The following is a 26,260-nucleotide window of genomic DNA, read 5'->3' as shown; positions in this document are numbered from 1 at the left end:
AGGGAATTTCTCGGAATAAAAAAAGAAGCGCTGTGTTTTTACGTTATTTTACGACCGTTTACAGGGGTGGACGGCAGGAGTCGTGCAAGCTTGATTACGTAGTGTTGTTTACAAAGTTGAAAGTTCTCCACATTTTCCCAGTTAATAACACGTTTCATATTGTAAATTCACAGCGTCAACGTAACTTCAGATATGGGGAAGCAAAAGAAAAAGAGTAAGTCCGTGGAACTATCCTCTACTTTGCTGCTTGGTTAGCTAGGAGCTGAGGTTAGTCGTTGGCTAGCTAGCTCGCTAGCTAAATTACACATCCTGCTAAATTGCCCTCCAGATAGCTAAGCTAAACTGAATTTCTCTACAGACAACTAACCAACACCGTCTCCATTTATGTAGGCTAAATTGACTAATTAAAAGTGACTAGGGTTGAGTATCTGTGAAGCTTGCTCGGTAGTTATTAAACGACTAAACACTAACCGAGGTAAAAAATGTATGTTATATTGGATATTCGTTTTTCTCTCGTCATGACCCATCACAGCTGTTATCCATTTATTTTATATGATATGACTTTACTCGCAATAAAAACTGTCGGTGGGAACGTGGTGAATGTCCCGATTTACTTTTGGATCTCACTGTATATTATATGGTCAGGGCATGCTTGGTTGTATATCGTTGAGTTTAGTCGGCTATTACTGGTAGTTCATTAAGCTAATGTTGCCTGACTACTTTGCCAGGTGATCTGAGCCGTGCAGAGTTAATGATGATGACCATTGCTGATGTCATCAATCAGCTGGTCGAGGCGCATGAAGAGGGAAAAGACATCAACCTCAACAAGTAAGAACCTCAACCTAACCCTAACCTACAGCTCTACATGGACTTCCACCTGCCTAGTGGTTAGAGTGTAGAGGCGGCAGGTAGCCTAGTGGTTAGAGCGTTGGGCCAGTAACCAAAAGGTTGCTAGATCAAATCCCCAAGCGTACAAGGTAAAAATCTGTCGTTCTGCCCCTAAACAAGGCAGTTAGCCCACTGTTCCTAGGCCGCCATTGTAAATAGGAAATTTGTTCTTAACTGACTTGCCTAGTTAAATTAAAGGTTACATTATTTTTTTTTATTAAAGCCCTTGGGGAAGTGGATTGTGACCCACCAAGTAAACAAAGCATTATTTCTTGCCAGAAACCTGTCAAATTTTCAACCGTGCCTGGCTGCAACAATCATTTGGGGAAGGTTGTGCTGGGTGGAATGATAATCTAAGCCAATAGGACAAAATGGGGATGGACCTACCAGAATTTCTCCAATATAAACGTTTTTTTTTCCAGTTCAGTTTGCTATGGTTTACTACGCAGTGCACGAATGAATAGACTTACCTCTCTAACACTCCTTTACACGTTGTCATCAGGGTGAAGACGAAGTGCTCTGCTAAATATGGTCTTTCAGCTCAGCCCAGGCTAGTAGACATCATAGCTGCTGTTCCACCCCACTACCGTCGTGCCCTGGTGCCCAAACTCAAGGCCAAGCCTATCCGCACTGCCAGCGGGGTACGTACGTATGTGTGTGTGTGTGTGTGTGTGTGTATGTGTGTGTCTGTCAGCTTCCTTCTATGGACAAGCAATAAAAATGACCATTTTATTTCTGACAAGACACGTGAGCTTGTTTCTCTTTGTTCAGATTGCAGTAGTTGCTGTGATGTGCAAACCCCATCGCTGCCCCCACATCAGCTTCACTGGAAACATCTGCGTGTGAGTGCATAGCAACAGATCGTCTGTGTGTGACTGCATAGTAACAGATCGTCTGTGTGTGACTGCATAGTAACAGATCGTCTGTGTGTGACTGCATAGTAACAGATCGTCTGTGTGTGACTGCATAGTAACAGATCGTCTGCATAGTAACATATTGTCTGTGTGTGACTGCATAGTAACAGATTGTCTGCATAGTAACAGATCGTCTGTGTGTGACTGCATAGCAACAGATCGTCTGTGTGAGTGCATAGTAACAGATCGTCTGTGTGTGACTGCATAGTAACAGGTCGTCTGCATAGTAACAGATCTTCTGTGTGTGACTGCATAGCAACAGATTGTCTGTGTGTGAGTGCATAGTAACAGATCGTCTGTGTGTGACTGCATAGTAACAGATCGTCTGTGTGTGACTGCATAGTAACAGATCGTCTGTGTGTGACTGCATAGTAACAGATCGTCTGTGTGTGACTGCATAGTAACAGATCGTCTGTGTGTGACTGCATAGTAACAGATCGTCTGTGTGTGACTGCATAGTAACAGATTGTCTGTGTGTGACTGCATAGTAACAGATCAGACAGTAAAACTAGAAGAATTCTGACCATAATGTTGTATTGACTATAAAGAGGAACCGTTCTGTTTCTGTTATAACAGATACTGTCCAGGTGGGCCAGACTCAGACTTTGAATACTCCACACAGTCTTACACTGGCTACGAGGTAAATCAACACTATATTCCTGTAGTCCAGAACCTCCAACATCCCTATGTGTTGTCTAAAAGTCTAGTATTCTTTCTTTCTGTCAGCCGACATCTATGAGAGCCATCAGAGCACGGTATGATCCCTACCTGCAGACCAGGCATCGAGTGGAACAGGTCAGTGACACACAGTGCAGTACCCCACTATCATTATTACCTATTATAATAAAATAAGACATGATGATGATGATAATTCACATTAGAAATACGGGGAACTCACGTCATTCACCACTGCACTACGTGTGTAGCAAAGGTAACCAACGTTCGTCTCTCTGTTCTGAGATGAGGCCTAATACAACACTGAACGTGTGTTTTCCTGTCCAGTTGAAGCAGCTGGGCCACAGTGTGGACAAGGTGGAGTTTATAGTGATGGGAGGAACCTTCATGGCCCTGGCTGAGGAGTACAGAGACTACTTTATCAGGAACCTCCACGACGCCCTGTCAGGACACACCTCTAACAACGTGGCTGAGGCCGTCAGGTAATATTACTACCCCCCACCCCCCCCCACCCCCCACCCAAATTAACCCTGTCAGGACACACCTCTAACAACGTAGCTGAGGCCGTCAGGTAATATTACTACCCCCCGCCCCCCCCCCCCCACCCAAATGAACCCTGTCAGGACACACCTCTAACAACGTAGCTGAGGCCGTCAGGTAATATTACTACTCTATCATACTCTCATCACCTTCTAGAATCGATGCCCAGACGAATTGAGGCTGTTCTGAGGGGAAAATGGTTGAAACTCAGAATTAGGAAGGTGTTCTTAATGTTTTGTACACTCGGTGTAAATCTGTCAGTGACCACTCAAAGAAGACAAAGTGCGTGATGCAGGTGACACGGTGGCTTGAACATTACAACAAGATATCTTCTCTATAATCAAGAGACTTTCATTAGGCCTATATGAATGTCTCATTTGTCAGAGGTTCGTTATTAATTATACCATGCAGAGTGCGTCGTAAATGGAGCAGTCTGGGCATTGATCTGCAGCGTCTCTGTAGAGTCAATAGGATTGATCCATTGAGGGTTTTTTTTGTAGGAGAACTAATCACACAGAACCCTTTCTCCCTCAATTAGTCACTTCAGACTCTCTTCAGGGGTTGTGTCCTAAATGCTACCCTATTCCCTTTATAGTGCACTACTTTTAACCAGAGCCCTATGGCACCCTATTCCCTTTATAGTGCACTACTTTTAACCAGAGCCCTATGACACCCTATTCCTTTATAGTGCACTACTTTTAATCCTCCTGGGGTGCTACTTCCATCAACTAGCACTCGAACATCTCAGGGTACCTGAGTTGGAATTAAAACCTACAGGAGGGTAGCTCTCCGGGAACAGGGTTGGAATTAAAACCTACAGGACGATAGCTCTCCAGGAACAGGGTTGGAGAGCCCTGAACTAGACCCGACCCAATATATCTCATTATTTTGGTGGTATCTTTGCTCCCTCTGGTTGTGAAATGGTTCCTGTCTGAAGGAGTGTGATGGTTAGTTTGTTCCACGAGATGGCAATGTTCTCTGTGTCTTGAGATCTAGCAAACGCTGTTGACCAGGGGACTTTAATTGGGGTAGGGGCCATCAAAAATATCTGAACTCCTCATGATGGACCGCAGCTGCTCCCAATTCTACACATTTTGACATGGGGTGTAGAGAAGATTTAGCATTGTATAACTAATTTCATGCAAATCTACTGATTTTGCCATGGAGAGGAAAATTAGCTGTTTTTAATATATCGAAGTGAGACTGTCTAACAAAATCAATGGAGGCCACCCGGCCCGTAATTCAACCATGATAACAAGTTTATTTTGGACACACCTATTTGGTAAAAGACCAAGTCCATATTATGGCTTTCATGAGGACCGCCACAGGAATGGAAGACCCAGTTACCCCTCTGCTGCAGAGGATAAATTAATTAAGAGTTAAAAGCACTTCAGAAATTTGCCACCCAAATAAATGCTTCACAGAGTTCAAGTAACAGACACATCTCAATATCAACTGTTCAGAGGAGACTGGGTGAATCATGACTTCATGGTCAAATTGCTGCAAAGAAACCACTACTTAAACACAATAAGAAGTCAGTCCTTCATGGTAGAATTTCTTTAAAAAAAAAACACAACTAAAGGACATCATTAGAAGAAGAGACTTGCTTGGGCCAAGAAACACGAGCAATGGACATTAGACCGGTGGAACTCTGTCCTTTGGTCTGATGAGTCCAAATTGTAGATTTTCTTTGTTAGTTCCAACCGCCGTGTCTTTGTGAGACGCAGAGTGGATGAACGGATTATTTTGTTGAACCCTTTTCTTTGGTTACTACATGATACCATATGTGTTATTTCTTCATAGTTTTGATGTCTTCACTATTATTCTACCATGTTTTTTATTTCACCTTTATTTAACCAGGTAGACTTGTTGAGAACACCTTTATTTAACCAGGTAGACTAGTTGAGAACAAGTTCTCATTTGCAACTGCGACCTGGCCAAGATAAAGCATAGCAGTGTGAACAGACAACACAGAGTTACACATGGAGTAAACAATTAACAAGTCAATAACACAGTAGGGAAAAAATGAGTCTATATACATTGTGTGCAAAAGGCATGAGGAGGTAGGCGAATAATTACAATTTTGCAGATTAATAACACTGGAGTGATGAATGATCAGATGGTCATGTGTAAAAGAAATATATAAAGAACCTGGAATGAGTAGGTGTTCTAAAACGTTTGCCAGTTTAGCGGCCAGCTACAATCTTGTCAATCTAAACATTGTTAGCTGACATCGGCTGACTATCAGTGGGTGACTTGACAAGGAGGATAACTGCTGATGCACAACCAAAATGTTGAAATTGTACCTTGTGTATTCTACCTCTCAACAATAAGTTGAGACCCTGACCCGAGTTACTAAAATAAAAAGGAGAGGGGGGGGGGGGGGTTGATCCAAGGGCCTTCCATTTGCCCATCCCTGCTGTAGACATTTTCTCAGCAAAAAAAAAATATATATATATATTTTTTTTTTTAAATCCTTTATTCCTTATTAACCCATATGACAAATTTAAGGCTTGGAAGAAGGGAACATTTGACCTGATATTTGTTTAGTTGTTATGAAGAGAGGATTGGAAAAGTGTCCCATCTTTGGGAGTTACAGCATATCTCTCGTGCTTTTCATTACAGTAGGAGGGAGAATGTTTGTGACTTTTGGGAGATTAATATAAAACACAGGAATGTGATAAAGGAGTGGGGGAACGGAGAGCTTGTTAGTCAGGGTATTTACTCCCTACTGGCTGATGAGGTGTCTGTGTGTGTGTCTGTGGGTGTGTGTTCTCCTGTATTGCTCATCCAGTGGCGTTATCAGAAGTTCGTTAAGACACGATGACAGGAATTGTTATGGCAGCTAATCAGGCTGAGACGTGGGAGGCCCTTATCTCTGCCGTGTGTGTGTGTGTGTGTGTGTGTGTGTGTGTGTGTGTGTGTGTAAGCTTGTCTGCCTGTGGCAATCACGCTTCTCCGAGTCCCACTACGCCTCCGTTCGTTTGATGACAAAAGCCTCTGCATGTGACCTGCAGATAACCATCCAGATAATAGCATTTTTATTGACTAATTTCAGCCAATCTGATGTGTTCTCTGGGGCAATAACTCCTGTGATTTGTCTTAAATCAGTCGTCAGACTGTTAGAATGGACATTATGTTCCCAGTAATAGTTTGTCGGAATATGAGCTGAGATGACTGGTCTAGATGATGATGATCAAACCTGTCCAAGTGGAGAGAATGACAACCAGACTGATGATGATGTCTAATCTCAGCTCAATTCAACCTGAATCGGCTCTCCTCGTTCCTACAGTTTTTAATACAACCACAATCGGCTCTCCTTGTTCCTGCAGTTTTTAATACAACCACAATCTGCTCTCCTCGTTCCTGCAGTTTTTAATACAACCACAATCGGCTCTCCTTGTTCCTGCAGTTTTTAATACAACCACAATCTGCTCTCCTTGTTCCTACAGTTTTTAATACAACCACAATCGGCTCTCCTCGTTCCTACAGTTTTTAAATCGTCCACAATCGGCTCTCCTCGCTCCTGCAGTTTTTAATACAACCACAATCTGCTCTCCTTGTTCCTACAGTTTTTAAATCGTCCACAATCGGCTCTCCTCGTTCCTACAGTTTTTAAATCGTCCACAATCGGCTCTCCTCGTTCCTACAGTTTTTAAATCGTCCACAATCGGCTCTCCTCGTTCCTACAGTTTTTAAATCGTCCACAATCGGCTCTCCTCGTTCCTACAGTTTTTAAATCGTCCACAATCGGCTCTCCTTGTTCCTACAGTTTTTAATACAACCACAATCGGCTCTCCTTGTTCCTACAGTTTTTAAATCGTCCACAATCGGCTCTCCTCGTTCCTACAATTTCAACGGGGAAGAAGGTATTCATAGAAAATATCACTTTTGTTGTTCCATTTTATAAAGTGATTTATTATGGTATCACATTTTCCTGCCAATCACTTGGAGTGGGGTTTGTCCGGGTGGTTGTGCGGGTGGGTGTCCGGGTAGTTGTGCTCTCCTTGCCCCTAATATAATCACAGATCATGTTACGAGATTAACATTCTTTTACTGTCCAATTTGTACACACGGTCAAACAGAAATTCGGGTTCTGTTTTATTCCAACCCTCTCAGAAAGATTCATACATCCATACGTGTTGGAGCAGGGGGAGGCTGGGTATATTACCCATACCCTCGATCTGCCCCTATCAGTTCTTTGGAATCAGCAGCCTGTTGCCGACAGCTAACTTCTCCGTCTCCTTTTCTGTTTGTAGGTACTCGGAACGCAGTAACACCAAGTGTGTTGGTATCACCATCGAGACGCGTCCTGACTACTGTCTGAAGAGACACCTCAGTGACATGCTGGGGTACGGCTGTACCCGGCTGGAGATAGGGGTTCAGAGCGTCTACGAGGACGTAGCGCGGGACACCAACAGGTCAGAGGTCATTAGTGTGTGAGAGAGGGGTTCAGTGTGTATATGAGGACATAGCATGGGACACCAACAGGTCAGAGGTCATTAGTGTGTGAGAGAGGGGTTCAGTGTCTACGAGGACGTAGCGCGGGACACCAACAGGTCAGAGGTCATTAGTGTGTGAGAGAGGGGTTCAGTGTGTATATGAGGACATAACACAGGATACCAACAGGTCAGAGGTCATTAGTGTGTGAGAGAGGGGTTCAGTGTGTATATGAGGACATAGCGCGGGATACCAACAGGTGGGTGTGTCAGAGGTCATTAGTATGTGAGATAAGGGGTTCATAGAGTCTACGAGGACTTTTAGTTTGAGACAAACGGGTCAGAGGGCAGAGGTTAAGGGTCAGGAGGGATTTTGAACGGAGCCGTCATAGCGAATGCTAGTGATATGTCACTTATCTTAGTCATATGTCAGTATTCTTATTCATGGCCGCTAGTCATATGTCACTAATCTAAGGGGTAGAGACCCAAGGGTCATAGATACTAATCATATGTCCCTGGTGTTGGGCATGACTCGCATGTCCCTGGTGTTGGGCATGACTCGCATGTCCCTGGTGTTGGGCATGACTCGCATGTCCCTGGTGTTGGGCATGACTCGCATGTCCCTGGTGTTGGGCATGACTCGCATGTCCCTGGTGTTGGGCATGACTCGCATATCCCTGGTGTTGGGCATGACTCGCATATCCCTGGTGTTGGGCATGACTCGCATGTCCCTGGTGTTGGGCATGTCCCTGGTGTTGGGCATGTCCCTGGTGTTGGGCATGTCCCTGGTGTTGGGCATGTCCCTGGTGTTGGGCATGACTCGCATGTCCCTGGTGTTGGGTATAGCCACTGATCATATGTCAGTAGTGTTAGACAGTACAATGTTGTGTCATGTGCAGGTTACATGATCACCATGTAATCTATTGTGTGTTTGTGATTTGTGATCATCCTAGTGAACGTGATTGTGTGTTTTACACGCTCACTGTTTAATAATAATGCTGTGTGTGTCCAGAGGTCACACGGTGAGGGCGGTGTGTGAGTCCTTCCACTTCTCCAAAGACGCAGGTTTCAAGGTGGTGTCTCACATGATGCCTGATCTCCCTAACGTTGGTATGGAGAGAGACGTCGAACAGTTCATCGTGAGTAACACACACACACACACACACACACACACGGTGGGATGTGGAGCAGTATACTGTAAATAGTACCAGGTGTTTTTACAACAGAGGATGAATTCTAAGAAATGTGTTTGTAGTTTGTCAGTATTTGTAAAGATTATCTGAACCTATTTGCACCGATTTATAAATGTATTTCAGCAATATGTGAATTGAGAGACAAAGCTGTAGTTTATTACACCGATATGAAAATAGCAAGTGAATACAAACTACCCCTCCTACAGTGGTCTGTCCCTGATTTGAAAGAGCTCCGTCATTTTAATGTGCGGTTGCTAGGTTACGCCGCGTCATGACTGGACCCAACCCACGGTTTAATGTGCGGTTGCTAGGTTACGCGCGTCATGACTGGACCCAACCCACTGTTTAATGTGTGGTTGCTAGGTTACGCCGCGTCCTGACTGGACCCAACCCACTGTTTAATGTGTGGTTGCTAGGTTACACCGTGTCATGACTGGACCCAACCCACGGTTTAATGTGCAGTTGCTAGGTTACGCCGCGTCCTGACTGGACCCAACCCACTGTTTAATGTGTGGTTGCTAGGTTACACCGTGTCATGACTGGACCCAACCCACGGTTTAATGTGCGGTTGCTAGGTTACGCCGCGTCCTGACTTGACCCAACCCACTGTTTAATGTGTGGTAGCTAGGTTACGCCGTGTCATGACTGGATCCAACCCACTGTTTAATGTGCGGTTGCTAGGTTACGCCGCGTCCTGACTTGACCCAACCCACTGTTTAATGTGTGGTAGCTAGGTTACGCCGTGTCATGACTGGACCCAACCCACTGTTTAATGTGTGGTTGCTAGGTTGCACCGCGTCATGACTGGACCCAACCCACTGTTTAATGTGTGGTTGCTAGGTTACACCGCGTCATGACTGGACACAACCCACTGTTTAATGTGTGGTTGCTAGGTTGCACCGCGTCACGACTGGACACAACCCACTGCCGTGGTTCTCCTCTCTCTCTCTCTGTGTGTGCATCCCAAATGGGCCCCTATTCCCTATTTAGTGCACTACTTTAACCAGACCCCTATGAGCCCTACATAGGATTAGGGTGCCATTGGGGATTCACAACATGTCTGGGTTATTTTATGACCCGGGTAGTCATCCTGCCAGCCAGTCAGCGTGTGGTGACTCATCGCTTCACATTACAGAGAAGAAGTGGTGAAGGGAGTAGAGGGGATTATGGGTAGTTCATTACTGCCTGGTGTGATACTTTAACAGGCCCGACAATGTGCTCTGGCTTCACTACTACGTGTGTGTGTGTGTGTGTGTGTGTGTGTGTGTGTGTGTGTGTGTGTGTGTGTGTGTGTGTGTGTGTGTGTGTGTGTGTGTGTGTGTGTGTGTGTGTGTGTGTGTGTGTGTGTGTGTGTGTGTGTGTGTGTGTGTGTGTGTGTTGCAGTAGCTAGAGGGAAGGTGCATGCCTACTTCCCACCTGCTTGCAACCCTCTCCCTTACAACTCTCGTAATAATCTGGGAAGCAGCTCTGTGTAAGCCTTACCTTGACCATAAACAGCCTCTCCTTCATCAACACTCTTGCCGGGCCTCCTCGTTGCAACACACGTTAACTGGGTGGCCCCATGCTAACTCGGCCAGTACCAGCTGTGGGGAGGTACTGGTCATCTTTGATCTTTTCTTCTCCTTTCCTCGCCACCGGAGTTGCCCATTTCCCAACAGCGTGTCACTCACTAAATCGGTTCGTCACGCAGGTATCCACTACTGCTCTGTAGCGACTTCCACCTAGAATTCCTGAAACCATTCAAGTCTACAGGCAATGGGAGTGCTTATTAACGGGCAGGACGGAATGATCTGGAATCTCCTAGCCGGGCCCCTGCACGGTAGCAGCACGGGGCTTTTGATTGTCGTCAGCAGCTGTGATTTGAGTGGCAGCTACACCTGGCAGAGTAGTCCTGTTTTAGGAACCACAGTGCTCACCCCAGCAGGGGGAAAGGTGTCTGAAACATTGCCCACTCTAACTCTCTTATTTAGATAGGCTACTGCACCTATCAGGACATTCCGCTTCAGCGGTCGCTAACAAGATACAAATAAATGTGTCCTTACGACTTATACCATGGAACATCTCTTGGACTCGAGCCACGGCGCCGACAGGCCCGAAGGAAGGACGATGCTCATCTCAGCAGAGCTGAAGCGATTTATAGCAATGACATCGCTGCAAATAGTGTGCGACCTGACTCCTTGGTGAAGGGTCGCTCAGCCATCCTTAACCAAGCTAGAGAATGAAGGTTCACCCAGCCATCCTTAACCGAGCTCAGACTGAAGGTTCACCCAGCCATCCTTAACCAAGCTCAGACTGAAGGTTCATCCAGCCATCCACCTCAAGAAGTCCACTTACAAAGACTCAGCCACCCTAGTCATAGACTGTTCTCTCTGCTACCTCACGGCAAGCGGAACCGGAGCACCAAGTCTGTCCAAGAAGCTTCTAAACAGCTTCTACTCTCAAGCCATGAGACTCTTGAACATCTAGTCAAATGGCTTCCCAGACTATCCACATTGCCCCTCCCCTCTCCACACCACTGCCACTCTCTGTTGTCATCTATGCATAGTCATTTTAATGAACTACTACCTGAACTAATTGGTGCCCCCGCACATTGACTCTGTACCGGTACCCCCTGTATATAGTCTCCACATTGACTCTGGACTCTGTACCGGTACCCCCCTGTATATAGCCTCCACATTGACTCTGTACCGGTACCCCCCCTGTATATAGCCTCCACATTGACTCTGTACCGGTACCCCCCTGTATATAGCCTCCACATTGACTCTGTACCGTAATACCCTGTATATAGCCTCCACATTGACTCTGTACCGGTACCCCCTGTATATAGTCTCCACATTGATTCTGGACTCTGTACCGGTACCCCCCTGTATATAGTCTCCACATTGACTCTGTACCGGTACCCCCCTGTATATAGCCTCCACATTGACTCTGTACCCGTAATACCCTGTATATAGCCTCCACATTGACTCTGTACCGGTACCCCCTGTATATAGTCTCCACATTGACTCTGGACTCTGTACCGGTACCCCCCTGTATATAGTCTCCACATTGACTCTGTACCGGTACCCCCCCTGTATATAGCCTCCACATTGACTCTGTACCAGTACCCCCTGTATATAGTCTCCACATTGACTCTGTACCGGTACCCCCCTGTATATAGCCTCCACATTGACTCTGTACCGGTACCCCCCTGTATATAGCCTCCACATTGACTCTGTACCGTAATACCCTGTATATAGCCTCCACATTGACTCAGAACCCCCTGTATATAGCCTCCACATTGACTCTGTACCGTAATACCCTGTATATAGCCTCCACATTGACTCTGTACCGGTACCCCCTGTATATAGTCTCCACATTGACTCTGGACTCTGTACCGGTACCCCCCTGTATATAGTCTCCACATTGACTCTGTACCGGTACCCCCCTATATAGCCTCCACATTGACTCTGTACCGTAATACCCTGTATATAGCCTCCACATTGACTCTGTACCGGTACCCCCTGTATATAGTCTCCACATTGACTCTGGACTCTGTACCGGTACCCCCTGTATATAGCCTCCACATTGACTCTGTACCGGTACCCCCCCTGTATATAGCCTCCACATTGACTCTGTACCGTAATACCCTGTATATAGCCTCCACATTGACTCAGAACCCCCTGTATATAGCCTCCACATTGACTCTGTACCGGTACCCCCCTGTATATAGCCTCCACATTGACTCTGTACCGTAATACCCTGTATATAGCCTCCACATTGACTCAGAACCCCCTGTATATAGCCTCCACATTGACTCTGTACTGGTACCCCCTGTATACAGCCTCCACATTTGACTCTGTACCGGTACCCCCTGTATATAGCCTCCACATTGACTCTGTACCGGTACCCCCTGTATATAGCCTCCACATTGACTCTGTACCGGTACCCCCTGTATATAGTCTCCACATTGACTCTGTACCGGTACCCCCTGTATATAGCCTCCACATTGACTCTGTACCGGTACCCCCTGTATATAGTCTCCACATTGACTCTGTACTGGTACCCCCTGTATACAGCCACCACATTGACTCTGTACTGGTACCCCCTGTATATAGCCTCCACATTGACTCTGTACCGGTACCCCCTGTATATAGCCTCCACATTGACTCTGTACCGGTACCCCCTGTATATAGTCTCCACATTGACTCTGTACCGGTACCCCCTGTATATAGCCTCCACATTGACTCTGTACCGGTACCCTCTGTATATAGCCTCCACATTGACTCTGTACCGGTACCCCCCTGTATATAGCCTCCACATTGACTCTGTACCGTAACACCCTGTATATGGCCTCCACATTGACTCTGTACTGGTACCCCCTGTATATAGCCTCCACATTGACTCTGTACCGGTACCCCCTGTATATAGTCTCCACATTGATTCTGGACTCTGTACCAGTACCCCCCTGTATATAGTCTCCACATTGACTCTGTACCGGTACCCCCCTGTATATAGCCTCCACATTGACTCTGTACCGTAATACCCTGTATATAGCCTCCACATTGACTCTGTACCGGTACCCCCTGTATATAGTCTCCACATTGACTCTGGACTCTGTACCGGTACCCCACTGTATATAGTCTCCACATTGACTCTGTACCGGTACCCCCCTGTATATAGCCTCCACATTGACTCTGTACCGTAATACCCTGTATATAGCCTCCACATTGACTCTGTACCGGTACCCCCTGTATATAGTCTCCACATTGACTCTGGACTCTGTACCGGTACCCCACTGTATATAGTCTCCACATTGACTCTGTACCGGTACCCCCCCTGTATATAGCCTCCACATTGACTCTGTACCAGTACCCCCTGTATATAGTCTCCACATTGACTCTGTACCGGTACCCCCCTGTATATAGCCTCCACATTGACTCTGTACCGGTACCCCCCTGTATATAGCCTCCACATTGACTCTGTACCGTAATACCCTGTATATAGCCTCCACATTGACTCAGAACCCCCTGTATATAGCCTCCACATTGATTCTGTACTGGTACCCCCTGTATACAGCCTCCACATTTGACTCTGTACCGTAACACCCTGTATATAGCCTCCACATTGACTCTGTACCGGTACCCCCTGTATATAGCCTCCACATTGACTGTACCGGTACCCCCCTGTATATAGCCTCCACATTGACTCTGTACTGGTACCCCCTGTATATAGCCTCCACATTGACTCTGTACCGGTACCCCCTGTATATAGTCTCCACATTGACTCTGTACCGGTACCCCCTGTATATAGCCTCCACATTGACTCTGTACCGGTACCCCCTGTATATAGTCTCCACATTGACTCTGTACCGGTACCCCCTGTATACAGCCACCACATTGACTCTGTACTGGTACCCCCTGTATATAGCCTCCACATTGACTCTGTACCGGTACCCCCTGTATATAGCCTCCACATTGACTCTGTACCGGTACCCCCTGTATATAGTCTCCACATTGACTCTGTACCGGTACCCCCTGTATATAGCCTCCACATTGACTCTGTACCGGTACCCCCTGTATATAGCCTCCACATTGACTCTGTACCGGTACCCCCTGTATATAGCCTCCACATTGACTCTGTACCGTAACACCCTGTATATGGCCTCCACATTGACTCTGTACCGGTACCCCCTGTATATAGCCTCCACATTGACTCTGTACCGGTACCAGCCACACATGTTGCTGAACTAGCCTGGTTACTCTTCTATTATAATAGATTGTGTATTCAGGGTTAGGGTTCCGTGTGGAGCCAGGGTTCCGTGTGGAGCCAGGGTTCCGTGTGGAGCCAGGGTTCCGTGTGGAGCCAGGGTTCCGTGTGTCTCTACATCCAGTATAAAGGAAGTTAGAGGTAGTTTAGCGAGCCAATGCTAACTAGCGTTAAAATGGTATCCACGGGTTCATCTGACTCTCTGGGGAAGTAAACAAAGGGCTTCATTACCAACATCCCGAAGTATCCATATGAGAATAGCTTTCATACCCTGTGTGTGTAATCCCAGTGAAAGTAATCGGAGCGTGTCGGTGTGTGAGAGCAGGAGATAAATGGTGTATTTGGCCAATGGTCACAGTCCTGCTCTCCTGTCATACTGATACATACACCTGCATCACTGGGACCTCTTGTTCTTTAACAGCACTCTGTCTTCCTCTTCCCCCTCCATCCTCATCCTCCTCTCTGTCTTCCTCTTCCCCCTCCATCCTCATCCTCCTCTCTGTCTTCCTCTTCCCCCTCCATCCTCATCCTCCTCTCTGTTCTCCTCTTCCCCCTCCATCCTCCTCCTCCTCTCTGTCTTCCTCTTCCCCCTCCATCCTCATCCTCCTCTCTGTTCTCCTCTTCCACCTCCATCCTGCTCCTCCTTTCTGTCCTCCTCTTCCCCCTCCATCCTCCTCCTCCTCTCTGTTCACCCTCCATCCTCCTCTTCCCCCTCCATCCTGCTCCTCCTTTCTGTTCCCCCTCTATCCTCCTCCTCTCTGTTCATCCTCCTCCTCTCTGTTCACCCTCCATCCTCCTCCTCTCTGTTCACCCTCCATCCTCTTCCTCTCTGTTCACCCTCCATCCTCCTCTTCCCCCTCCATCCTCCTCCTCCTCTCTGTTCACCCTCCATCCTCTTCCTCTCTGTTCACCCTCCATCCTCCTCTTCCCCCTCCATCCTCCTCCTCCTCTCTGTTCACCCTCCATCCTCCTCCTCTCTGTTCACCCTCCATCCTCCTCTTCCCCCTCCATCCTCCTCCTCCTCTCTGTTCACCCTCCCTCCTCCTCCTCTCTGTTCACCCTCCCTCCTCCTCCTCTCTGTTCACCCTCCATCCTCCTCCTCTCTGTTCCCCCTCCATCCTCCTCCTCCTCTGTTCTCCTCTTCCCCCTCCGTCCTCCTCCTTCCACCAACTACTCCCTCCTCTTCATCCTCTTTCTCTGCCCTCCAGGAGTTCTTTGAGAACCCAGCCTTCAGGCCAGATGGGTTGAAGCTGTACCCTACTCTGGTGATCAGGGGTACAGGTCTGTATGAGCTGTGGAAGACCGGTCGCTATAAGAGCTACTCCCCTTCTGCCCTGGTAGATCTGGTGGCACGCATCCTGGCACTGGTGCCACCCTGGACTAGAGTCTACCGCGTCCAGAGGTATGTGTGTGTGTGTGTGTGTGTGTGTGTGTGTGTTAGACAGCTAGTGTTTACTTGCTTTGACAATGTAAACACGTTTCCAATAAAGCCCCTTTGAATTGAATTGGGATGTAAAAACAGAAAAGCCCTTTTCTGAGTCAAAATGCAAACTGAGATCTACCGCTCATATACTTATTTTTTGTAATTTTTTAAAAACTGAATTTAATAAACATAAGCCTATGCAACAGCAATGAATTAAAAATAGTTCTGTAGCTGCATATTGGATATGCTTGAATTGCCTTGCCAATGTTCTTCTCAGACCAAGTTTCTAAATGATATTTTACATGATGGAGTCTGAGTGGAGGGAGGAAGCAGGGATGAGGCTGCCTCTCACCTGACTCTCCCTCCCTCTCTCTCTCTTTCTCTCTCTCTCTCTTTCTCTCTTTCTCTCTTTTTCTCTCTCTTTTCTCTCTTTCTCTCTTTCTCTTTTTCTCTCTTTCTCTTGTTCTCTCTTTCTCTCTCTTTTTCTCGTTCTCTCTTTCTCTCTCTTTTTCTCGTTCTCTCTTTCTCTCTCTCTTTCTTTTTCTCTTTTTCTCTTTTTCTCTTTCTCTTTTTCTCTCCCTCTCTCCCTCTCTCTTTCTCTCTCTCTCTCTTTCTCTCTTTCTCTCTTTCTCTCTTTCTCTTTTTCTCTCTTTCTCTTGTTCTCTCTTTCTCTTGTTCTCTCTTGTTCTCTCTTTCTCTCTCTTTCTCTCTTTCTCTCTTTTTCTCTCTTGTTCTCTCTTTCTCTCACTTTCTCTCTTTCTCTTGTTCTCTCTTTCTCTTGTTCTCTCTTTCTCTTGTTCTCTCTTTCTCTTTTTCTCTCTTGTTCTCTCTTTCTCTCTCTTTCTCTCTTTCTCTCTTTTTCTCTTTTTCTCTTTCTCTCTTTCTCTCTCTCTCTTTCTCTTGTTCTCTCTCTCTCGCTCTCTCTCTTTCTCTCTCTTTCTCTCTTTTTCTCTCTTTCTCTTGTTCTCTCTTTCTCTTGTTCTCTCTTTCTCTTGTTCTCTCTTTCTCTTGTTCTCTCTTTCTCTTTCTCTCTCTTTCTCTCTCTTTTTCTCTTTTTTTCTCTCTCTCTCTTTCTCTCCCCTCCCTCCGCTGAGAAAAGGGGACACAGTCATCTAGCTGCAGCCTGCACCAATTCCTGTTTATCTTATGACCAGAGACAGTGAAATACACTACCTAACCAAAAGTATGTGGACACCTGCTTGTGGAACATCTCATTCCAAAATCATGGGCATTAATATGGAGTTGGTCCCCCTCCCCCCTTTGCTGCTGTAACAGCCTCCACTCTCCAGGGAAAGACTTTCCATTGCTGCGGGGACTTGCTTCCATTCAGCCACGAGAGTTAGTGAGGTGGGCCCTGATGTTGGGCGATTAGCCTTTTGCTCGCAGTCGGTGTTCCAATTCATCCCTAAGGTGATCGATGGGGTTGAGGCTCTGTGCGGGCCATTCAAATTCTTCCACACCGATTTACGACAAACCATTTCTGTATGGACCTTGATTTGTACAAGGGGGCATTGTCATGCTGAAACAAGAAAGGGCCTTCCCCAAACTGTTGCCACAAAGTTGGAATCGTCTAGAATGTCACTGTATGCTGTAGCATTAAGATTTCCCTTCACTGGAACTAAGGGGCCTGAACCATGAAAAACAGCCCCAGACCATTATTCCTCCTCCACCAAACTTTACAGTCGGCACTATGCGATACCATCCTAAAGCCCTTTATGTACAGTACACTGATGTATCGGTCTCTGCTTCTCTGTCTCAGGGACATTCCCATGCCTCTGGTGAGCTCTGGGGTGGAGCATGGTAACCTCCGAGAGCTGGCTCTGGCCAGGATGAAAGACATGGGGACGGAGGTGAGGAAATGCACTGCAAATCAAATGTATAAAATAAGGCCAGAGGGGGGCGTGGCGTTCACTCTCAACTAGAACACAATTTGTTTTATTTGCCCACGACTGGAATGCTGTTTTAGCCAATCAGCATCCAGGATCCAAACTACCAAGTATATCATGAAGCAATAGGGCCCCAGGGGGTGTAGTATATTGAAGCAGTAGGGCCCCAGGGGGTGTAGTATATTGAAGCAGTAGGGCCCCAGGGGGTGTAGTATATTGAAGCAGTAGGGCCCCAGGGGGTGTAGTATATTGGCCATTATAAACTGGTTACCAACATAAATAGAACAGTAAACCAGTAGTTTTGCGTCATACCCATAATATATATAATCTGATATACACATGGCTGGAATGCTGTTTCAGCCAATCAGAATCCAGGATCTAAACTACCCGGTTTACAATAATGTGTGTGTGTGTGTGTATATAAAATGTAATTACAATCCAATGTTAGGTCATATGGAGTGGTAGTTAGCTAGTTAGAATACATGATCATAATGTCTTTCTCTCATCCACTAGTGTCGAGATGTGAGAACAAGAGAAGTGGGAATCCAGGAGATCCATCACAAAGTGCGTCCCTACCAGGTGGAGCTGATTCGTAGAGACTACGTGGCCAACGGTGGCTGGGAGACCTTCCTGTCCTACGAGGACCCAGAACAGGACATTCTGATTGGTCTGCTGCGTCTGCGGCGTTGTTCCGCCCAATCATTTCGCCCTGAGCTCAAAGGGGGCGTGTCTATCGTCCGTGAGCTGCACGTCTACGGCAGCGTGGTTCCTGTCAGTAGCAGAGACCCCAGCAAGTTCCAACACCAGGTACACACACAAACACACACCCTGGTCCTGGACAACTGTAGAACTACAGTTCAAGATTTTGTTGCTGCTCAGCACTATTCATATATTACTAGCTACTCAACATCATCATGACCTCAGCACTATTCATATATTACTAGCTACTCAACATCATCATGACCTCAGCACTATTCATATATTACTAGCTACTCAACATCATCATGACCTCAGCACTATTCATATATTACTAGCTACTCAACATCATCATGACCTCAGCACTATTCATATATTACTAGCTACTCAACATCATCATGACCTCAGCACTATTCATATATTACTAGCTACTCAACATCATCATGACCTTTTTGTTAAGTTGAACCATGTGTTTTTAAAATGAACTGAATCACTGTCTCTCTGTTATGTGTCTCTGAGTTTTTGCTGTTGACTCTTCATGTGCTCCTCCTGTTTGCAGGGCTTTGGCATGATGCTGATGGAAGAAGCAGAGAGGATCGCCAGAGAAGAACACGGCTCTGGGAAACTAGCCGTCATCTCAGGTGGGTCTCTTATCGTCTTATCTCTCTCTCCTCCATGCTTAGGAGCAGGAGACGAATGGTCTTATCTCTCTCTCTCCTAGGAGCAGTAGAGGATGGTCTTATCACTCCCTCTCTCTCCTAGGAGCAGTAGACGGCTGGTCTTATCTCTCTCTCTCTCTCTCCTCCTAGGAGCAGTAGACAGATGGTCTTATCTCTCTCCTCCTAGGAGCAGTAGACGGAGGGTCTTATCTCTCTCGCTCCTCTTAGGAGCAGTAGACAAATGGTCTTATCTCTCTCTCTCCTTGGAGCAGTAGACAGAGGGTCTTATCTCTCTCTCTCTCTCTCTCCTCCTAGGAGCAGTAGACGGATGGTCTTATCTCTCTCTCTCCTCCTAGGAGCTGTAGACGGATGGTCTTATCTCTCTCCTCCTAGGAGCAGTAGATGGCTGGTCATATCTCTCTCTCCTCCTAGGAGCAGTAGATGGATGGTCTTATCTCTCTCCTCCTAGGAGCAGTAGATGGCTGGTCATATCTCTCTCCTCCTAGGAGCAGTAGATGGCTGGTCATATCTCTCTCCTCCCAGGAGCTCTTTATTTTAATCCAGGCTTTTTCAAAAAATTCTGTAAACAGAAATACACAATGAACATAAACACATTTCAGTTTCTCCTCATGGCTCAGCCACATAATTCCAGGGTAAATACAGAGCATTCAGAATATATTCAGACCCCTTCACTTTTCCCATATTTTGTAAGGTTACAGCCTTATTCTAAAATGTATTCAATTGTTTTTTCCCCCCTCATCAATCTCCACACAATACCCCATAATGACATCACAATACCCCATAATGACATCACAATACCCCATAATGACATCACAATACCCCATAATGACATCACAATACCCCATAATGACATCACAATACCCCATAATGACATCACAATACCCCATAATGACATCACAATACCCCATAATGACATCACAATACCCCATAATGACATCACAATACCCCATAATGACAATTTAAAGTGTTTTAAAAAATGTAAAAGTTAGATCACATTTACATACGTATTCAGAACCTTTACTCAGTACTTTGTTGAAGCACCTTTGGCAGCGATTACAGCCTCAAGTCTTCTTGGGTATGTAGCTACAAGTTTGGCACACCTGTATTTGTGGAGTTTCTCCCATTCTTCTCTGTCAGGTTGGATGGGGAACATCATTGCACAGCTATTCTCTGGTCTCTCCAGAGATGTTTGATCAGGTTTAAGTCCGGGCTCTGGCTGGGTCACTCAAAGACATTCAGAGATTTATGCCACCCCTACGTTGTCTTGGCTGTGTGCTTAGGGTCGTTGTACTGTTGGAAGGTGAACCTTCTCCTCGGTCTGGGGACCTGAGCGCTCTGGAGCAGGTTTTCATCAAGGATCTCTTTATTTTGCTCTGTTCATCTTTCCCTCGACCCTGACTAGTCTCCCAGACCCTGCTGCTGAAAAACATCCCCACAACACGATGCTGCCACCAACATGCTTCACCGTAGGGATGGTGCCAGGTTTCCTCTAGACGTGACTCTTGGCATTCAGGCCAAATAAGTCCATCTTTGTTTCATCAGACCAAAGCATCTTGTTTCTCATGGTCTGAGTCCTTTAGGTGCTTTTTGGCAAACTCCAAGCGGGCTGTCATGGGCCTTTTACTGAAGAGTGGTTTGCGTATGGCCACTACCATAAAGACCTGATTGGTGGAGTGCTGCAGAGATGGTTGTCCTTCTGGAAGGTTCTCCCATCTCCACAGAGGAACTCTGAAGCTCTGTCAGAGTGACTATCGGGTTCTTGGTCACCTCCATTACCAAGAACCGTCTCCCCGATTGCTCAGTTTGGCTGGGCGGCCAGCTCTAGAAAGAGTCTTGGTGGTTCCAAACTTCTTCCAATTAAGAATGATGGATTCCACTGTGTTCTTGGGGACTTTCAGTGCTCCAGAAGTGTTTTGGTACCCTTCCCCAGATCTGTGCCTCGACACAATCCTGTCTCGTAGCTCTATGGACAATTCCTTCAACCTCATGGCTTGGTTTTTGCTCTGACATGCACTGTCAACTGTGGGACCTTATATAGACAGGTATGTGCCTTTCCAAATCATATACAATCAATTGAATTTGGACTCCAATCAAGTTGTAGAAACATTTCAAGGATGATCAATGGAAACAGGATGCACCTGAGCTCAATTTTGAGTGTCAGAGCAAAGGGTCTGAATACTGATGTAAATAAGGTATTTCTGCTTCTTATTTTTTAAATAAGCATGTTTTTTCTTTGTCATGATTTGATATTGTGTGTAGATTTAATTAATCTATTTTAGAATAAGGTTGTAATGTTACAAAATGTGGAAAAAGTCAAGGGGTGTGAATACTTTTCTAAGGCACTTTTCTAGAATAAGGACAAGTGTATCGTGGTAGAAAAGGCAATAGAGGATCAAATACATTTTAAATCTCTATTTCTTCAAGATCACATTTAAAAACTTTGCTGGCTATTCTGTCAGTTGGCATATCCAACAGTCTATTCCAATGTCTCACCATACACGCCTTCTTCCATCTCATTTCACCTCACATATCTCTGATCTGACCTGTTTCAATACGCAGAGGCAATATCCCTGATCTTCCCTGTGCACATTGCGATCCCTTGCTTTTAGGTAGGTTATACCTAATATATCTCTCACACACCAATTCGCCCTTAATCAAACAAAAGGTTCTCAATTTGGGTCTATGATAAATCCCCTCCGACCATTTTTTTGTTGTTGTCATATTGCATCAACAGTTGTTTTTTAATCATGTCTATGTCAACCTTCATTTGGTTTTCGTACAGATGTTCACAGTCAGACTCTTGGAAAAAGGTCAGACCTTTCAGTTGCTCAGGCTCCTCCCCCTATGGATAAAGTCCATAGAACAACTGTATTAGCTAGTCTGTCAGTTGGCATATCCAACAGTCTATTCCAATGTCTCACCATACACACCTTCCATCTCACCTCACAGGGTTCCCAGCCCGTGTCCCCTGTTATTTTAATCTTTATTTTTTTTTAAATGTCACCTTTATTTAACCAGGTAGGCTAGTTGAGAACACCTTTATTTAACCAGGCAAGCCAGTTGAGAACGCCTTTATTTAACCAGGTAGGCTAGTTGAGAACACCTTTATTTAACCAGGCAGGCCAGTTGAGAACGCCTTTATTTAACCAGGCAGGCTAGTTGAGAACACCTTTATTTAACCAGGCAGCCCAGTTGAGAACACCTTTATTTAACCAGGTAGGCTAGTTGAGAACACCTTTATTTAACCAGGCAGGCCAGTTGAGAACACCTTTATTTAACCAGGTAGGCTAGTTGAGAACACCTTTATTTAACCAGGTAGGCTAGTTGAGAACACCTTTATTTAACCAGGCAGGCCAGTTGAGAACACCTTTATTTAACCAGGTAGGCCAGTTGAGAACAAGTTCTCATTTACAACTGGGACCTGGCCAAGATAAAGCAAAAGCAGTGCAACACAAACAACAACAACAGAGTTACACATGGAATAAACAAACGTACAGTCAATAACACAATAGAGAAAAAATGAAAGTCTGTTTTCAGTGTGCGCAAATGGGGTGAGGAGGTAAGGCAATAAATAGGCCATATTAGCGAAGTAATTACAATTTAACAAATTAACACTGGAGTGATAGATGAGCAGATGATGATGTGCAAAAGAGCAGAAAAGTAAATAAAAACAATATGGGGATGAGGTAGGCAGATTGGGTGGGCTATTTACAGATGGACTATTTACAGATGGGTTATGTACAGGTGCAGTGATCTGTGAGCTGCTCAGATAGCTGATGTTTAAAGTTAGTGAGGGAAATATAAGTCTCCAGCTTCAGCGATTCGTTGCAATTCGTTCGTCATTGGCAGCAGAGAACTGGAAGGAAAGTTGGCCAAAGTAGGTGTTGGCTTTGGGGGTGACCCGTGAGATATACCTGCTGGAGCGCGTACTACGGGTGAGTGTTGTTATGGTGACCAGTGAGATATACCTGCTGGAGCGTGTGCTACGGGTGAGTGTTGTTATGGTGACCAGTGAGATATACCTGCTGGAGCGTGTGCTACGGGTGAGTGTTGTTATGGTGACCAGTGAGATATACCTGCTGGAGCGTGTGCTACGGGTGGGTGTTGTTATGGTGACCAGTGAGATATACCTGCTGGAGCGTGTGCTACGGGTGGGTGTTGTTATCATGACCAGTGAGCTGAGATAAGGCAAAGCATTACCTAGCATAGGCTTATAGATGACCTGGGTCTGGCGACGAATATGTAGCGAGGGCCAGCCGACTAAAGCATACAGGTCGCAGTGGTGAGTAGTATACGGGGCTTTGGTGACAAAACGGATGGCACTGTGATAGACTGCATCCAGTTTGCTGAGTAGAGTGTTGGAAGCTAAGTCGAGGATCTTTTACGAGTTTATGTTTGGCAGCGTGAGTGAAGGAGGCTTGGTTGTGAAATAGGAAGCCGATTCTAGATTTGATTTTGGATTGAAGATGTTTAATATGACTCTAGAAGGAGAGTTTACAGTCTAACCAGACACCTAGGTATTTGTAGTTGTCCACATATTCTAAGTCAGAACCGTCCAGAGTGATGCTAGTCGGGGGTGTGGGCAGCAAACGGTTGAAACATCCCCATTTTCTCTGCAATTTAATGGTATCCAATCTTGTCTCATCGCTGCAACTCCTGTACGGACTCGGGAGAGGCGAAGGTCGAGAGCCGTGCGTCCTCCGAAACACGACCCAGCCAAGCCACACTGCTTCTTAACACAGTGCACATCCAACCCGGAAGCCAGCCGCACCAAGGTGTCGGAGGAAACACCGTACACCTAGCGACCTGGTCAGCGTGCACTGCGCCCGGCCCGCCACAGGAGTCGCTAGTGCGCGATGAGACAAGGATATCCCTGCCCGGGTCAAACCCTCCCTAACTCGGGCGACGCTAGGCCAATTGTGCGTCGCCCCATGGACCTCCCGGCCGCGGCCGGCTGTGACAGAGCCTGGGCTTGAAACCTAGAGTGTTTGGTGAACACAGCTAGAACTGCGATGCAGTGCCTTAGACCACTGTGCCACCCGGGAACCCAAAAGTGTTTTTTTATTTTTACGGATAGCCAGGGGCTATCACTAACACTCAGACGTCATTTACAAAGGAAGCATTTGTGTTTTAGTGAGTCCCCCAGATCAGAGGCACTAGGAATGATAAGGGTGTGAATTGGACCATTTTACTGTCCTGCTAAGCATTCAAAATGTAACATACTTTTGGATGTCAGGGAAAATGTAAAGAGTAAAAAATATATTTTACTTTCTTTAGGAATGTAGTGGAGTAAAAATAGTCCAAAATATAAATAGTAGAGTACAGATACCCCCAAAAAAACTACTTAAGTAAAAAATACTTTAAAGTACGACTTAAATACTTTACACTACTGTCAGCATATAGTAGGATGCTTAGCATTTCATCGTATCTTACACCCATATTGAACTGTTTCATTTATTTTGCCAAATCATTAATAAACATAATTTCAGCAAGTGAAGCTCTTTGGGGAGTACTTCTACATCTGCATTGCTTGCTGTTTTGGGGTTTTAGGCTGCGTTTCTGTGAAGCACTTTGTGACATCTGCTGATGTAGAAAGGGCTTCCTAAAATACATTTGATTTCTTCATTGATGTTTACACCCATTGGTGTGTAAAAGCACTCTGTAAGATATTAATTAACACGCACACAGACAGTTGGTGCTTTGTAGAGACCGGATTGCGTGATAACATTTCCCCATCAACCCATGTCTTTATCTAACTTCTGTGTTTCAGGTGTGGGAACTAGGAACTACTACAGGAAGCTGGGTTATGAGCTGGAGGGACCGTATATGGTGAAACACCTGGAGGTGTGTCTGTAGACGGACTTGGGAATTAACGTGTTTTTATTATAATTATTTTACCAAGACACACACCAGACAAAAAATATATTTATTTGTTACTAGTACATGATTGTTACTTTGGAGACAGTGCATAGTACATGCATGACAAGACATGAACCACTCTTGTTTTGGGTATGCTTGTGGTATCAGAGGGTCGGAGTGAATAGGTCAGTTTGGAGGAAGCTGATCCTAGATCTGTGCATAAAAGAGTCACTTCTACCCAGAGTGGGAACGGCATAAGAGTCGCCTTGATGGACCAGTAGTGGTCTGTGCGTCCTCGGTCATTTATTAAGCCGTAGTTCAGGAATACTTTGTAAGAGTCTCGTCCAGCTTCATGAGATAACTAGGAGGCTGTTTAGCGTCATGTTTTTAAGTTCACCATGTTATCAGTGAGTTGAGGAAGACCACCAGTATGAATCGGTGTTCATTAACAGACTTGGCACAGTATAATTCGTCAGTCGGTGGGGAAAGTCCCCTCTCTGTCTCTGAACAGATGTTTTTATAGGGCAGGAAATGGAATAATAGTGTTGCATATGTTTATTTTTAAATCCTCTGTTAATCCTATCCCATGTTTTTTTGGCTGTTTTGTTTTTATTTACAACAAATGTTACTTTTGTTTTGGTTGTTGGACTTTAAGATTTCAGTTAAAATCCCTTTCACTGCTCTGAAAGCTGTTTTGGTTTCATGGAATAAAATATTTAACAGTTATATAATTTCAACTCTTGTCACTTTTTTTTGCCCTTGTTTTGTTATTGAATGTGTTTACTCTCGATAAGAGCTTCAGCTAAAATACAAAAGACAAATGTACTTGTCTGTCAGAGAATGCCTGTGTTGATGAGATAAACATGTTTCTAATTATACTGCATGAGTTTCCAGTCAAAAACAGAGTAGAGAAATATAAGCTAAAGAATATAACATTTTTTTACAAAAATCAGCCTTTTGTCTCTCTGACTCTGAAAAGCCATTTGAGGTAAAAAGAAATAGCTGCCTCCATCACCATGGCAGCACTTCCTATGATGATGTGTTCTAGAATCTAGAGTAGCCTATCAGAGGTTGTGTTCCTCAGGAGACCCCAGATGATGAGAACTCTGATGGTTTTTACTGCTTCATTTGACACACGAAGCCAGTCCAATTACATCTCTATCAGTCCTCAGTCAACTGAGCAGCGACTGAGTGGCCCACTGACTGCATCCCAAATGGCATCTTATTCCCTACATAGTGCACTACTTTTGACCAGAGCCCTATTTGGAACAGGGTACCATTTGGGATGTAACCGCTCTCCATAAAAGGAGGCCTGTCAC

General features: G+C 45.5%; 1 protein-coding gene across 1 annotated transcript; it reads left to right on the top strand.

Annotated features, from left to right (window-relative positions):
• Positions 1-45: 45 nt before the first annotated feature.
• Positions 46-25,687, top strand: elp3 (elongator acetyltransferase complex subunit 3). Its single transcript, XM_031800311.1, has 14 exons — positions 46-214; positions 729-828; positions 1,391-1,529; positions 1,660-1,730; positions 2,379-2,442; positions 2,529-2,597; positions 2,805-2,959; positions 7,277-7,438; positions 8,469-8,595; positions 15,606-15,799; positions 17,580-17,670; positions 18,220-18,513; positions 18,962-19,043; positions 24,853-25,687. The coding sequence occupies exons 1-14, from the start codon at positions 193-195 to the stop codon at positions 24,936-24,938; spliced, it is 1,656 nt and encodes a 551-aa protein (XP_031656171.1). The 5' UTR covers positions 46-192; the 3' UTR covers positions 24,939-25,687.
• Positions 25,688-26,260: the final 573 nt, after the last annotated feature.

This window comes from Oncorhynchus kisutch, linkage group LG21, assembly GCF_002021735.2.
Source record: "Oncorhynchus kisutch isolate 150728-3 linkage group LG21, Okis_V2, whole genome shotgun sequence".
In the NCBI taxonomy this organism is placed as follows: Eukaryota; Metazoa; Chordata; class Actinopteri; order Salmoniformes; family Salmonidae; genus Oncorhynchus; species Oncorhynchus kisutch.
The sequence above is the reverse complement of the archived record's forward strand: the minus strand, read 5'-3'. Positions and strand labels throughout refer to the sequence as shown.

Coding starts and splice junctions, on each gene's coding strand:
- elp3 (XM_031800311.1), top strand. CDS start 193: ATGGGGAAGCAAAAGAAAAAGA. Junction 829..1,390: donor AAAGACATCAACCTCAACAA/GTAAGAACCTCA, acceptor CGTTGTCATCAG/GGTGAAGACGAAGTGCTCTG. Junction 7,439..8,468: donor GTAGCGCGGGACACCAACAG/GTCAGAGGTCAT, acceptor GTGTGTGTCCAG/AGGTCACACGGTGAGGGCGG.